The sequence below is a fragment of the Aphelocoma coerulescens genome, chromosome 5 (genome assembly GCF_041296385.1).
Source record: "Aphelocoma coerulescens isolate FSJ_1873_10779 chromosome 5, UR_Acoe_1.0, whole genome shotgun sequence".
NCBI lineage: Eukaryota > Metazoa > Chordata > Aves > Passeriformes > Corvidae > Aphelocoma > Aphelocoma coerulescens.
In genome coordinates, this window is record NC_091019.1 from 64275635 (window position 1) to 64291425 (window position 15791).

General features: G+C 41.5%; 1 protein-coding gene across 4 annotated transcripts in view; it reads right to left on the reverse strand.

The window, feature by feature from the left end:
• Window positions 1-15791, reverse strand: part of PELI2 (pellino E3 ubiquitin protein ligase family member 2) — a 66055-nt gene that overhangs the window by 23429 nt on the left and 26835 nt on the right. For 2 of the 4 annotated variants that reach the window (XM_069018571.1, XM_069018569.1), the window contains exon 3: window positions 2561-2668. The exons of 1 other annotated variant lie outside the window; for it this stretch is intronic. In XM_069018571.1, the coding sequence (XP_068874672.1) occupies window positions 2561-2668 (108 nt within the window). The remainder of the gene's footprint in view (window positions 1-2560; window positions 2669-15791) is intronic. One more of the 4 variants, XM_069018570.1, reaches the window with a different exon arrangement.

Genomic DNA, 15791 nt, shown 5'->3' on the forward strand with positions numbered 1-15791 from the left:
AGTATCTCATTTTGACCTTTTCATTTCTGTACGTGGCAACTGATGTAAAATTATTTCCACTCAAGAGATTTGCCCTCTGACTGTTAAGTCAGGTCAGAGAGATCAGATAACAGGGATTTAAAATGATGGCACGGAAGCCGTAAACCGAAATTTGTTGCTGATTATAAACTACATTTTACACTTCATACAGTATCATTCCAAATTTACAATTCCCCAGACAAAATACATCAACTCGAGTTTGAGGCCTTTTGGTATTGGATTTTGTTGTTGAGCCTCTGTAAGAGTAGCAACTAATCCCTTAAATCTCACATCTGCTTTGCCTAATGAAGCACCAGGAACAAAAGGCTCCAAGAGCTGTGAGGGTTTCCCTGCATCCATCAAGGCACAGGGCTCTCACCCCCTTCCCTGCAACCTGATGTCTCTGCAGACAGCTGGAGCTACAAATCACATATAGGCTGTAAAGATGGTATCTTCCTTTAATCTTCCCAGACTAATGCTTCCCAGGGTTTTTTTCCCCACGTTAGGTGCACAGAGACTCTCACTAGAAGCACCATCATTTTCTACACCTACAAGAAAAAAAAAGGCTCAATTTTGGCATTTGCTCACTAACAGCCCTAATTTGTTTTTACAACAGCCATCACCCTCCCATTCCACACACTGCACACAGTGACTGCTATAACACGCAGGAACATTTTCCATCATTTTCAAAACCCTGCAGTTACTGGGATACAACTCACCTCACCTTCCACCCAGACCCTGAAGAAAATAGTGAACACCTGATTCAGAATAACCAAATACTTTTGCACACTTAATATTTTCTCTAAAAGAGCATAAAGAAATTGTAATTTAGATTTTTAAACCCTGAATTACTTAGGTTAAATTTCCCCCATACCAGTTATTTTGCAAAGTCATCCTGTTGTCCCCCATATTGGCTTAAGTGCATCACATTTGCCTAAAATGTCAATCGGCTTCATGCTAATTTGATTTCATCAATAAAGTGAAAATATACTAAATTAAAAGCAAACCAGACTTCTTCAAAGAAATCAGTTTTCATACAGCAGTGAGTGAAAATTTCTAGGGAGTTGCTGGAGTTCAGAAGCAAATTTGTGAGGCACTTTCTGCCAGGGTTTCTTGGGTAGTTGTGGTGAGTAACTTGTGGAATAGCTCATTTAAGCTGCCAGTTTTCATTTGCTGTTCTACCAGGCAGAGTCTCTCCACTCCCTCCTTCAAATCAGTTTTGCCACTCCTGTTTGAATCCTCTCCAGTATTTCAGAATCCTTCTGAACACTTGACAGGCAGATCTGCACAGTACTGGATAATGCAGCCTCATCAACACAGACTGTTCAATTCCACAATTCCCTGCTCATCCCAGTCCAGAAATCATTACATTTTTAACAACTGGAGACAACTCTGGCTTCCAACTAGAGTTCCAACCGTCCCTGTTGCAATAGCTATAGGCCCTACTGAAACTCTCCAAATATTTCACTTTGCTAGTATTTTGGTTATAGTTAATTATAACTAAAGCGTTTTTTTTAAAAACCAAGCCATCCAGACAACTCCATGCAGCTGTTTCATTTTATTTACCCTTCTAACACTTGAACTGCTACCAATTTTGTCAAATTTCATTTATGGGGTTTGTTTTTTTGGGGTTTTCTTTGTTAATTTTCAAAGTTTTCTTTCACGTGATGCATTTAATGCTGGAAAACAGCTTACTACTATGGAATCCCATTCGTAACCAGCTCAGGAATTTAAATTTCACAAATAATTTACCGGGATTTAAATTAATTACTAGCCAGCTGATAACTGTGAAGATAGTATCACCTAAAGCTCCTCTCCATTTCTCTCTGACTTTCCTCCCAGTGTTCAGTAGCACCGTATTCCCACCCTGCACATGGATCAGGTCCCTTGTTATCCCTTTCCAGCTCTCAGCAGACCATTAAAGCTCTTCAGGAATTCCCCACTGCTCTCACACCAGCAATCAATTACCAAGCCAGCGGGTGCTCTCACCCTCTCTCTCTTTAGCCACTTAGGATCCTTGGGAACACACTCATTTAGAAAATGGTATTTCTAGGAAGTCCTCAATAAACCAGGACTCACCTTATAACCCTGCAGTGAACAGACACCTGCTGTTCTGCTGTTTTCCCCAAATACAGGAAAAAAACGTGTGCAGAGGGATGAAAAGGCAGCAGAGAGGTGCTGTGCAAGCTTTGCCATGTCCATCTCTCCTTTGGGAAAGGCACAGCCAGGCTCTCTCCTGCCCCCAGCAAACCCAGAGAATGCCTCATTACAGAAAAGGGGTCCAATCTAACCCAAATGGATGAGGAACTGATCATGGCATTTATGATCTCTCCTTCATGAACATGAGGGTAAATAGCTCAGAATGGCAATTCCTCCTCACTACTTCCTCCTACATTTTCTCAAAGTGTCTTTTATTATACCAACATCTCATTTATACTCAGCAAGACACAGAAATGTCAGATACCTTACATGATTATGCAGGCAAGAAAGGAATTATTGGGACTAGAACCTGCTAAATGAGTTTCTCACATTTGCTGCTTACCACACTCACCACAGACTGTTCACTTGGGTGCTCCACCTTGTCTTCAACCCCCATGACAGATCCCACCTGCAGAATGTTGGGGTCATCCTTCATACAATCCATCTTCCACTGAAATGCAACAAAATAATGCACAAAACCAGAGCATTTAATTCTCACTGGTCTTGGTACATTTTTTTCCCCTTCTTCTCCTTGCTTGAGAGTATCTGAGAAAGCCAGGATTTGCATCCTGCCAAATCTCTATATTGACATACTCTCTTTTAAGTAAAATATTTTGAACAGACCTCTCCACATCTCCACTATTTCTAAAAATAAATATTGAACAATAGCTAATGCTCACTTTCCAGGCACGCAGCACCATGAATTGCAGGTAACTACTTAAGTGCATTCTTTTCAAAATATTACAGACATTCCCTTAACAAGGAGTTATAAATGCATGAATAAACTATTCAGTTCCCCTGACTTACACTCAATACTTAAATGCTGGCAAAAATATCACTATGAAAAAAGAACTATGTCCTACTAAAACACATAAGCAAAAAAAAGAGCATTTATTTGTTAAAAACCATTATTTAAAGTGTCTTGAAATACCAGGTGCCCAACTGAGACAATCTTATGCAGTGGAAAGTATAAATATAGCAGGTTTTGTGTCTGTAACCAAATGCATCTTCACTACAGTCTTGTGCTGCCACACAAGCCTCAGCTTTGAAAGCTAAAATTGTCAAATTAAAGGAGGTTTAAGTGTTATGAAAATACAAAGCACTACCTGAAGGAGGAAACGTTACTATCAAGTGTAACTAACAGTCTGGAGGGTCTGAAGCATTAAGTACTTGCCCTCAGGGTTGGATCAGCAAATCTAAAACTTCAGGAAAGCCTGCTTAAACCCATACTAGTCCATCATGAAATTGTTGTTAGAGCGTGAGGCTTTAAGTGTTCGAGCATTACGTGCCTGTCAAATTACATTAAGCAATATTAGAAATAGAGCAGTTTAAAGCCGTGTTGGGGCTGGAAGTGTCCCTGTCTTTGGCTGATAGCAGTGGAGGAGCTGATGCAGCAGAACTGTCGATACTTTTGCCACATCGCTATCAAACAAGTCGGTTTCAATAACACAAGGTCTGTCTGAACTCGCACAGATCCTCCTGTTACTGCAACAACAGCAAAAAAAAAAAAAAAACCAAACCCAAACCCCCAGTTAAATGTTCCATCAGCATGAAATACTACACAGACAGAGAAAATAGTAATTTGTTGTGTCTGTTGAATCCTGAACTTCACCTTGCCGGGACACGGCAGCAGGGAGAGAGGAGCTGCTGTAATGAAGCCCCACGGGAGTACATAGACAGAGATAATTGCAGCTTTGTCTCACTGCACAACAACCTGACTAACTTCTGTTAGGAAGTTCAAACACCATTTCACAAATTAATTCAAGATTTTTATTTTTAGTGAAAAACAAACAAAAAACCCACACGGCACTTATGGGGAAGGCATTCAGAAAAGAACAATGCGCTGGAGTTGTAAGAACAAAAGGCAGACATTCCTCCTGGAGGAAAAAAAGCTGAGTTGTTACTATGAGGCTTCTCCAGTGCAAACACTCCAGAGAAATGAGCTGAAATTCCATCCCGACCTGGAAAGATTCATTTTATTTGTGACACTGGGAGATGACACATCAGTGTTGTGCCGCCAGACACGCAGATCCATGACTGACACTTTCTGCTCAGACCAGCTTCCAAGGAAAATAATAATAGTTTTGAGGAAAAGAGAGCTATGAAAGAACAGCATGTATCCCTGCATTTTTCCCTTCAGTAGCAAAAGGCCTCAGTACCAAGGAAAATACCAAGACAGCAGAAGAGTTTGAAGTGTAACATGTAATTTCTAGTGCTTGTCTCTGTGCATCTCACTTAGCAAGGCAGGAAAAGTACTGATTTTCACCTGAAAGAGGTGATCTAGTGTAACTAATATTGTAATTACAGAACCATGTCTCCTAGGCCAGGATTCCCCTTCACAGAAACATGAACAAACAGCAATGCAACAAAATCCTCCCATTTCCTGCTTTACAAAGTTAAGATCTGTTTATTCATGAAGATTTTAGGATTTAAGCCAGAACCATCAGGCTCTGAACTACTTTCATGAACACAAGCATGCAAAACAAATGATGAAGAGATTAATTCACAGTTCTACATTTTAGATTATTAAAAATCTTTTCTGGATCTAATGTTATACAGAATATATATATATATCTAATGTTATAGGGAATATATATTCTGTCAATACATCCCCCCCCATTCTGTCGCTGCACTGCCACAATTTGTGTTCAGACACCAGCAAAGAAACTCGCTATGGCAAAAACAAGGTTCTCATTTTGCCAGCTCAAGAGAGAAGAAACAAAAATCAAAATGCTACCAACACGGAGCGACAGATCAACACAGTGCAAGTGTGATTGTTACAAATGAAAACTGGGACACATCCAATCTCATAATTCTTGAGCACACTGGACTATTTTTACTTCATGTGTATTCCAGTAGGAGCAAGGCTCTACACCAGTAGTGAGTGCTAAGCACAGTGCATACATGTTTTATATATTAAACGCAAAATGAGAAGGAAAATTCTCTTTTAAAGCCCCATGAGTACGGTTTTAACATTTTTCTTTCCAAAAAGAAAATGTTCAGCAATGTTTTCCTAAAAAGCTCAAAGGCATCTCACTGATAGGCCAACCAGAAAAAGCAAAAACCAACGTCTAGACTGCTGGTGTCCCTCACTTCCCAGGGACAGAAGAGCAAAGGAGAGGAGCAGCACAAAACAGGTCAGTGGCAGGAGATGGGAGAGGGGAGGTTTGATGGGAAGGAAAGTAACAGCAGGACTTTAACCCAGTCTTTCAAACCAATTAATGAAATGCCCACTTCTTTACACTCTGTATTATGTCTGCATTCATAAGATGCACAGGAGGTGATGCATAAGAGGAAGAAGACAAAGCACAAGCTTCTGTATTAGTTTATTTCCACCTTAAATGTCATCCTCTCATAAAAAGTTCATACTATACATCCGTCCACAACTGTATCACAGCCACATTCTGTATGTCAGTTATCAAACAGTTCAATGCAACCCCTTGAATTTTTGATTAAACTCCTGGCAACATTGGAACTAGCCCAACAACTTTGCAGCAAGAACACCACATCAGAGAACGAGTCTTGCTGTTTACACAGCCAACCAACCCATCTGCCACTTGACAAGGAGACACAACCTGCCTCAGACAGGTATCAATTTCAGTTTCTGCCAAAAGCACTTTACTACAACCACAATCCCTATTTTCAAGGCAAGGTGTTTTCCCCCAATGTGAAGCAAAACACAGTATAAGAAATGATTAATAGAGAACTAGTACAGCAAGGCACAATCAGAAATTAGATTAATACAGTACTGATGATGCCAAAATATTCAGCACATTCTTGGCCTTTCCACTTTGCATGCAATTTCTTGCTGTTGACAAAGCTATCTCAGTGAATTTCAAAGGTGAATCTTATTCCACTTCAAGTCTCCATGAGCCTGCATGAAAAAGCATCCAATCATCATCATACTGGCTATAGTTAGCAGGCACTAAATAAATAGATTTAAAAGCAGTGAATGCTTCATGAGATAGGATTGTAACTGTAAATTACATTTTCCCCCCAATAGTTTGTATGTCTTCTTTAACACTACTCACCTATTTCAGTAATAACAGAACAAGGTATCTAGCTCAATGCATAAAACAAACAAAAAAAGAAAAACAAAAATAAAGAAAGCACGCAAGCAGAAAACCATCACAGCAAATTAATGTGCAGGCTTTGGCCAGTCTGATGAGACTGTGAGTACATAATATCTGAATGAAAAGGATTTCTGTTTTAAAGAAATCTACTTTTTTCTTCACTGTTCTTCAAATACACATTGATACACAACAGGAAAAAAAGTTATGTAAGTGATAAAGAAGAGACATTATGTACATGTAACAAGTGTCCTAAGTGCTCTCTCCTTCCTGTTAATCAAGCCTGAGAAACACAAGACTGAGATAATCCTGGAACACTGGACAGGCTGATTAGATACAATCTGTATCTGTGATTTATGAACTTTTACTGGTGCTAACAACACATTTCACAAGTAGGCAAGTGAAAGCTGGGAAAGTACTGCTAGAAGAAAGCCTATGCACCATTTATGCACAAAGAACAAATGATTCTGAGTATGACATTTCCTTGAAGACAACTTCCTTGACTTCAAAACAAAGAGCATCCAAATCTTGGCAGGAGTACAGAAAATGACTCTGCAGACACTCAAGGTTTTGGCAGAAAAATGACTGAAGGACAATGGATTACATGAGGCTCCCAAGATGTCAAACATCCCATGTACACAAACTGGCTGGAGTTCCTTCTGGAGTGACCTTCAGCCAGGGCTGTATCAGCAGTCAAGATACCCAAACTGGTATGGCCTTCTGGACACATCTGAGTCAGTGCAGCCTTGACCAAATCCATGTGCTCTAAACCAGCACGTGCTGCTCAGCTGAGCCACCCCTGAGAATCCACTGACCCTGCACAGCCCAAACCTGCACAGCCAGCCCTTCAGCATCTTCCCACACAGAGCAAATGCTCCAACACAGGCTCCTAGTCTCAGCCTCCATGACCCTGACACTCCTTCCTCCACAAGCTGGGCTGCCAAAGGGAGGGATTGTCTCCACTGCATCCACCTTGAGCTCTGTGGTGGGGTTTTACCTAGTGCAAAATGCCTTATTCACAACAAATCTAGGCAGGACTGTTACCCTTGCAGCAAGACTCTTTGGGTATCAGAGATCATCCAGTTCACGTTATTGCTCCACCACAAATGCTGCAGCTCAGCATTACCTGGCACACACTGGAACAGAATGGATTGGAGCTCCATGGAAGCTGTAGCATCCATTTGTTGAGGCAACTATCACCTCTCAGCATTTGCATAGCCCCCAATCCAACCTGAGGCAGAAGTATCAGTTGTTAAATTTCAAAATCTTCTCCTCTTCACAGATGTGTCTGAAGCTATCAAAGCCTTTGACTGAGGAAGGTGCCTCCATACTCCTGCTTCAAAGTGGTTTAGTGTTTTTTAAGGCTAAAAGAGGGTAACTCACCAAATAAAAATCAATTACTACTTCAGCCTGGAAAAATCTCAGTGCATTCATACTGCCACACTGTATGATGGTGTTTCCCCTTGTCATGCTGTATTGATATGCCCATATAGATTTTTTATTTACCATTATGGCTAAATTTTAATCAGAGGATTTTCTACACAGAATTTCTCAGGAGTCAGCGTAAAATCAGAGCCCTACCTCTACATTTAGCAAATACATCTTGATCTGGAGATGGAAAACCGGTTCCTCACTAAGAGCCCTGTTTTTAGATGCATCCCATAATGGCACAGTGATACTCCCAACCCCAGCAGTATTTGCTACTACAGTGCAAAGATACCAAGAGACAACATTAAATAACCAAGATATTTTTAACCATGGAAACAAGAGTTGAAGAGTTAGTTCCCAGTAACAGGCAAGATCATAACACAAGGATATTTTAAGACATTCAGCATGGGCTGTCTCTTGCACAAAATTGCAAACATTTTGTTTTGACTTACACAGTTTATTTATTACACTCAAGTAGCAACAGAGTCAATTTTTGTGACAAAACACCAAACAAAGATTTGAGAAAGCTCTGAGGGGGAGGGATGAATTAGGGAGAACACTTTATGTGCTTTTGCAAGTTTTGCAATCCAGCTTTCCAAGGCCAGCTTTTCTTAGGGAACAAACTGGGAGCAGCTGCCCATGCTGAAGCAAGGCCAGCTTTGTCCCTCCCTGCCTCCCACCTGGACCACCAAGGCACTGCCTCATTGCTGACCTTCAGCAGTGGAAGATTCTTTGGTGGGCTGAAGAAGGGAGAGGTGTGGAAAACCAAATGCTAATGTAGAGATAACAGGGAAGAGGAAAAATTTCTGCATGTTTTTACACAGTAGCCTATTGTCTGAAGTTTATAATGGTAAATGTCATTACAGAAAAGACTACAAGTCTAAAGTAATCCACAAAGCCTCCCCCAAAGTTTCTTTCAGGCCTCCTTCCAGTTTTTGTGCATTTGCTCTCACTGTCCTATTCAACAAAACCTTTGTAGGAAATTCAGAACTAGTAATGCCTGTATACATAAAGCCTCAAAGGTGCAAGCTACAGACATCATCAGCCCATAACTGCTGAAGAGGTTTTTGATCATTCACACCATTTTTTTTTGCATTTATACAGTACAGAAGTTTTCCTTTAATAACACTCACAAGCTCTCTAAAAACCTCAAGCACAAAAAAGCACCCTCTCCCTCACCTTCTCTCAACTGTATGATCTCTTTAATTACCTCTTCTGGAATTCTGGACTTAGGAGCAGGCTGTATGTTAACCAGATGCACAGTCAAAATACTGTGAAGACAAGAGTTTCAAACAGAGAGAGGTTGGTTGGTATCTGTGTGATCAGCTTAGGTCCACCCAAGCAGCCAGGCACATTTTCAGGTGGCTGAGCTACACAGCTGGGAGAAGTTCACCAAACCTCTGGCAGAGATGGGGAGTCGCTGGTCCTACAAATTTATTTGTATTAATATGGGAAGATAATTCATTCAAGAATGCACAAACCTTAAAAAAACAGGGGAGAGAGAAGATGGAATAACCTCATTCAGCTGAAATAAAGCTTCAGCAATAGGACTGTTAGAAAAAGCACTGTCTGGGGAAGGGAACCTTCTAGAAGCTCTAATCCTCAGAGGCTGTAACCCACTACCCAAAGAACAGCTTCCACAGAAATTCCCAAAGAGCTGGAGAACAAGCAAGCTGCTACAGGTTCAGAAATTCCCTGATCATCCAGGGTCTAAATGCATATGCTCTGGTCCCAAAAAGTCCTGATTTTCAGAGGTCGTCTGATACTACAAAACGAAGCATCTCTTCAGTTAAACTTCTCTGGGATTTGAGGTTAGCAATAAAACCCAGAAATCTGCATTGCTGTAGTGTAAGTATAAAATGTGATTTATCTCACCAGGGAAGTTCCATATTCTTTTCAGGTTCCCCTGCTCAAGAACACTCCTAACTAATGCTGATCAGAACTGTTTTAGACACAAGAGTAATCCAAGCTGCAAACTGGGACTGCTCTGTCATCTAAGCCTTCAATCAGTTGTGAAGTCTGGGAGGAAAAACAGACTTGTGCAGCTACAGGCCCTGGAACCAGAGTTTCTTTGGCCACATGAAATTCATGAAAGAAAACTAAAAATATAGCAATCAAACCTGTCCTTGCTTCCCCTTTTCTTATCCTGGGTTAGGGCAAAAGAGAAAGAAAAGTGTCTCTCAGTAGCTTAAACTTAAAAAACAGGAGAGGTTCCCAGGAAAATCTCTGGGACCACCAAAGTGCCAACTGTTGTCAACATCTAAGGCTGCGAGTGCAACACTTCAGGATGACCCCAGTCTGAGACAGATCACTGTTCAGACACTGGCCTTGTTCTCAGGGAAGTGCCAGGCCACAGTCCCCAGAGTGAGAGCTCCCAGGGAATGTGCAATCCTGAGCTCAGCGCACCAAGTCCAGAGTTCTTCTGGTGGACAGGGAGTGATACCCCTCCCTGCTGGTATCAAAAAGCAGAAAAGAAAGCATCCATCATTCCCTGGCTGTGGTGAACTCCGTGCAAGAGAGATCTCTCAGAGCTGGAGGAATAGAGAGTACTGAACAACTGAGCAAGCTGGCAGTGCTGGGCTTTTAACAAGCTTCCTCCAGTCAAAGCGACAGGCATCTGCTGCTACTGAAATTAGAAGGCCAAAGTATAGATTACCACAAGCATTATCTCACAGCAGGCATCTGCAGAGTCCAGAACTTCCTGAAGTACCAGCAGAATCACTATGGACAAGAGGCATGCAGAATTTCAAGGCAAGTCTGTACATAGCACACTCAATCTGACACAGAGGTCACCTAAGAACAAGCTCTGATGTAGGTCCAGTGGCTGGACTCATTTGTTTTCATGGAAGGACACCTCATGGATGATCAAAAAAAAAAAAAAAAAAAAGATCTTGTAGAAGCAAAGCCACAGTGCTAAAGAATTCTGAATTGCTTCATGACTGCCAGATACATTTCTGCCCACAGAGCTGAAGAGCTTGGAGCATCCAGCAAATGAAGCATCACCCATAAGCACTTTGCTGGGGACACATCCCTTCAAAAGAGATTATCAGGAAAAGTACTTCCTGCTTTCTCCTAAAATATCTTTGGTGTTGAATAGGAGCAAACCAGTAAGATCTCAAAACAAAGTAAATCTACATCTAAAAGAAAGCATAAACGTGTCTCAGACAAGAGACCTACAGAGTGGAAAGAGGAATCTTCAAATGTCACAAGAGAGTCACCCCTCTTAGTTTTTCTCTTGGCAAACAGATAACATTACTCATTTTACAGATGGAGTCATAAGAGACTCCCAAAAAGAGAAATATTTAGATTTTATTATTACCATCAACCAAATCTCTAAGCACTCGGGAAAACAAATATTTTCTAATTTGTAAAACAGGAGTAGCAGCTGTTTGTTTCTTTGAAAAGTTACTGTTGGCCCATGATGCTTGAATTGCTTTCTGTGTTTTCAAAATAACTGCCCCTCTCAACAAAGCCTTGAAGCAGAGAAGTCTCATCTCCTCTTTGATGCAGTTCCAACTCCCCCGTTCCAGGAGAGCAATTCCATACTGCTCTGAGTGAGTACAGACTATCTGACTTTTCCAAAACACAGTGTTCCATCCATGTAAGACAATTTCATTTGGACATTAGTTTGAGATAACAGGAAAAGTACATCCATCAGCAGCTGCATGTTCCCCTTGTCATGCCGTTTTCTTTTGAGTATGAAGCAACCTATATAGAGAAGAGGAATCCCTGTATTACAGATGCTGACAGTCCCAGGCTCTAATAGTTGTACACAAGCCCCTGCAGTCATCAAGCTGTTCCCAGCTGTGCTCCAGCACAGCCCACCCAAACACCTGGAACCCCACAGCAGATCCCCATCGCTTTAACACTCTTTGAGAATCTCCCTCAGTAATGCCAACTTGCAGGGCGAGCTACCCCCAACAAGTTCCAAAGGCAGTACCACCACACAGGCAGAAACAGCATGCTCAGGCCATGTGGCTTCATTTAATCCAAAACCAGCCTGGGGAGTTTTCCTGACTTTTAGGCAGCCCAGCTCTCAGGAGACATGCACTTCTAAGACCAGATCCATTCCAGCCAGAGTCTCAATTGAGAGTCCAAACAGAATAAATATGAAACAGGACAGAGCCTCAGCACTACAGCAGGTGGTCCAAAATTTCCACTCTAAATTCTGGGGAACGGTGGGGAAGCATGCAGGAACCAGTCAAACCGGAACAAGACAGTTTTAAACAAGTCATGCTACATTAGGCTCAAGCTGTGAAATTTTCATCTTCCAGTGAAACAAGTGGCTCTGCCGTCTCCAGTACAAATCCTACTCATCGCTTCTCCCGTGGCACAAACAATCGAGGACATTCCATGATGGGCAGCAAGATTTGCAGTGTCTGACCTCACACTACAGCATTTAAACCTCAGCTGAGGTGCAGCCTCTCCTTTCCCTGGTTCTGCACTATCACAAGCCCAAACCCCCCAGGTTATTTCTGACATGGTCAAGGAAGCTGCGAAGTGACAGATCCTGCACAGCAGTGGCTCCACAGCCTGGCTCCCTGCGGGAAGCCAAGGGGAAGCGTATGGGGAAATGAAATGTTCCCAAGTTTCTTGACACCAGCCCTGGTGATCACTGCATCCTCCTCTGCTTTCAAAGGGCACCACATTCAAGTAGAATCTGCTCTAAAATATTGATTTAGAGCAGATGTAGTTTAAAGAGAGTTTACAAGGAAAGCACTTTTTGATCTTTTTTTTATGCTCTGAAGGGAAAGCATGAAAACAAAAAGCAACGTTAAGTCATAAAAAAATAATTGTTGTAGACCTCAGCAATTTTTAATTCCCCTTCCTTCACTAAACATCTGGGTTTTGTTAGAAAACACTATAAAATGATTTTCCAAAACCTTTGACATGCATTGAGCAGTCAATAGGACCCAAAAGCTCAGGAGGGAGGGTTTCAAACCTAGTAAGTGTTGTTATTTATTAAGCCCTACAAGCAAAATTGGTGTAACCATTTTCTCCTGCCTAACCATTCCCTGCTATTTGCAAGGGCACGGGGGTAGGGAGTTAGCATGTTAAGACAATGCTCATTTAATAGAAAAAAAGGACATTACACCAAGGAAACTATTAATTCAAGCAGACTCAGTCTGATGAGCCAAGAAAAAGCTGCCTCTGCACAACCCAGGGCTCTCGAGACACCTATGCGATTAAGTTACTTCAGAACAAATTAGTGCTCCATAAACTGATTAGACCATAAATAAGCCCAACAGGAAAGAGAGAAGCCACTGACAGACACAGCATCCTCCCGACAGCAGCTGAGCTCTACAGCTCTCATTCAGAATGAACATCAAAAAGCTGTCAGTGCCAAAAGGATTTGTGGCCTTTTTACTCCCAATTCAAAGTACGTCAAAGCAGATGCAATATCTACAGTAGATAACTAATCACAAGAATCCTATACTTTCATTTTCTCTCATCACTCAAAGCACAAATTGCAGCTCTCTCCCCGACCTAATAATTATTCGTATGGTTGCGTTTTGTTCTTCTCCAGCAGCAGCAGGAAACTTGATTGGAGCTGCAGGAACCCAGCCAGTGACTATCCAAGCTGCTGTTGTGATAGCACAAAGCAGAAGCCAACTCGGCAGGTAATTGGACTTGGAAGTCAGAGAGATCTTCCTCAGTCAGCTTGAAATAGTAATTTCATAGGGGAGAAAATAGGTTGCCTTTATCTACCACAGGTTGCCAAAGGAAAACTTTGATCCTAAGAAAGATAGACATAATAAATACCAAGACACACTACCACAAAAAAGTATTAAAGGTGGGGTTTTTCAAGTCTGCAGCAATTCAAAAGGCATTTGGAATCTTCTCTGGAGTCGCTATTAGGCACGCAATCACTTAGGAAAGCACAACATTCCCTTGTTAGAAAGGAGTACTTCCACTGCTCAGCAGTTATATTCTCTTGCCCACTGACTTAATACTTTGGAAAGTCTCAACTACCATCCCCAGAGTAATGAGGGAATTCAGTCATGCTTCCAGAGTACTCCTAGGGAATCTTGGAGGGCTACTGTCAACAGCTTCTGCTTCCTAATGCCGTATTTCAAGTAATTCAAACGTACGTGAAGCCCCTTCTTCATTTCTCTAAACTTCACACTCATGGAAGTAATTCTGAAGCATCAGAAGCCCAGAGAGAAATCGAAATGCTTGCAGAGCTGAAGTCATGGGGGATTCCATAATCAGAGTGTCCAGCAACACCAGTGAGCTCAGTGTTAATGCCAGCTGCCAGCACCCCTCTCATTTGAGACTGGGGGAGTTCTCCTCCACTGTCCCACAAAAAGAACTCCAATTAATATCGTGCAGCAAGAAGCCAGAGGATGGTCATGAAGAAGAGGAATGAGGAATGAAGATTCACTTGTGTTTGCACAGGGCCAAGTGTTAACCTAATGATCCACTGAATCAAAAGATTGGACGTGTACTGGAACAGGAACACCCACGCTTTGCAGAAACTGGGATCATACAGTTTTATTTAGCATATTACTGACCTGCTTAGGATCTGTAAGAAAAACATACTGGCCTTAAATATTACTCCACAGTGATATTAAGCTGGTTTAGTTTTCAGTCACAGACTCCCCTTTCCCTTTCACATTCAAATACCCCCAAACAAATAAAGTCACAAACCCCCAAAATATAAAAAACCCTTATGAAAGCCTCCCCTATTCCTCCCAAAATCCAGTAAAGTCCAGTTCAGCATCCCATCATTCCCAGGTGATTATTCTGAAAAAAAATATTTTATGCCACTCTCACGTGAAGTTCAGCACTTATTGGAAAATTTCTGCCCAAGTAAAAAACCCCGTAATCATTTCAGACACCAGCACACTCAGACTGGAGTTTCACAGCATTAAATATTGTGCATGAAAGCAACAGTTAACACAACATTACTAAATGAAATAAACATTACAACTAACTTCTGATTTTGTTAACCAGCTCCAATAGCCTGAAAATAAAAATCACCAACCCTAAGTATGTTATGATGAGCCAACAGCAAACTTACACCTACAAGTTTGGTAGTCAGAGGAAGGTTTTCACAAATTCTGTGATCATAACTGATAAACCTTCCTCTTCATCATGAGACCCATGTCAAGAGGCAAGGAATGGCCTCTCCTGTGATGTGATGATTTTGAAAGAAACTCTCAAATTCAGCAAAGGGGATTATTAAAATCTTGAGAAAGATCCATACTCAGTTAATGAAGACTCACAGTCCCTCATTCACCAAACCCCTACCCCAGACATGTTCACACAGACAAGCTCAGGACACCAGTAGAGCTTTAAGCTCTTTCTTACAGTAAAACCAATTTTGACAATGCTGGAAAAAGTCTGTCTCAAATAGGCTGATTTTGTCAAATAGGGGACACCACAAAATTTTCTGAATGGTGCCTAAGCACAGAGTTAATAAAATAGGTCTTAAAGTCAAGTGCATCATGTTGAAGAGGTGTATGTCTCTTTTAACAATGACAACAACTCTGAAAAATCTTAAGACTTATTACCCTATGCACTGCTTTCCCCCCAAATACACCCATATACCCTCAGAAGGCCAAACATTTCTGAATTCTCTTCAGCACCTCAGAAGGCAGAGTGGCAAAAAAACGAGTGCTTAGTGGAAAAAACAAAAGGCAGTGATTCATATGCAATTAGCTCAGCTAAATTTACTACTGAAGCCATTGCTACTCCAGCTGTCCTTGACACCTGCACAGTAGGGACAATGGAACATGAAAAGCATCCTCTTACCATCTATTGCAGTGTTCAGGCTGACACACGAACTTGAAATTGGTGACAGCTACAGTTCTTGAGCTGCTGCATTAATGCAATCAGCACAAAACCAGCCATGCACCTTATTCATGCCTCCATTTGTCAGAGACAAAGCCAGTGGAGGCAATCAGGGCTTCTCCCACCTCTGCCAGATCCATCACCCAAAAAAGCATCAGCACTCTAAACATTACATATGTCTTTTTACTCACATACTCCGTTTACAGTGACAGACAAGCAGAACAAAACAGAGAATTGGTATCTGAAAAGTTAAAATGAAGGATGTAAAGGGAGGAAACT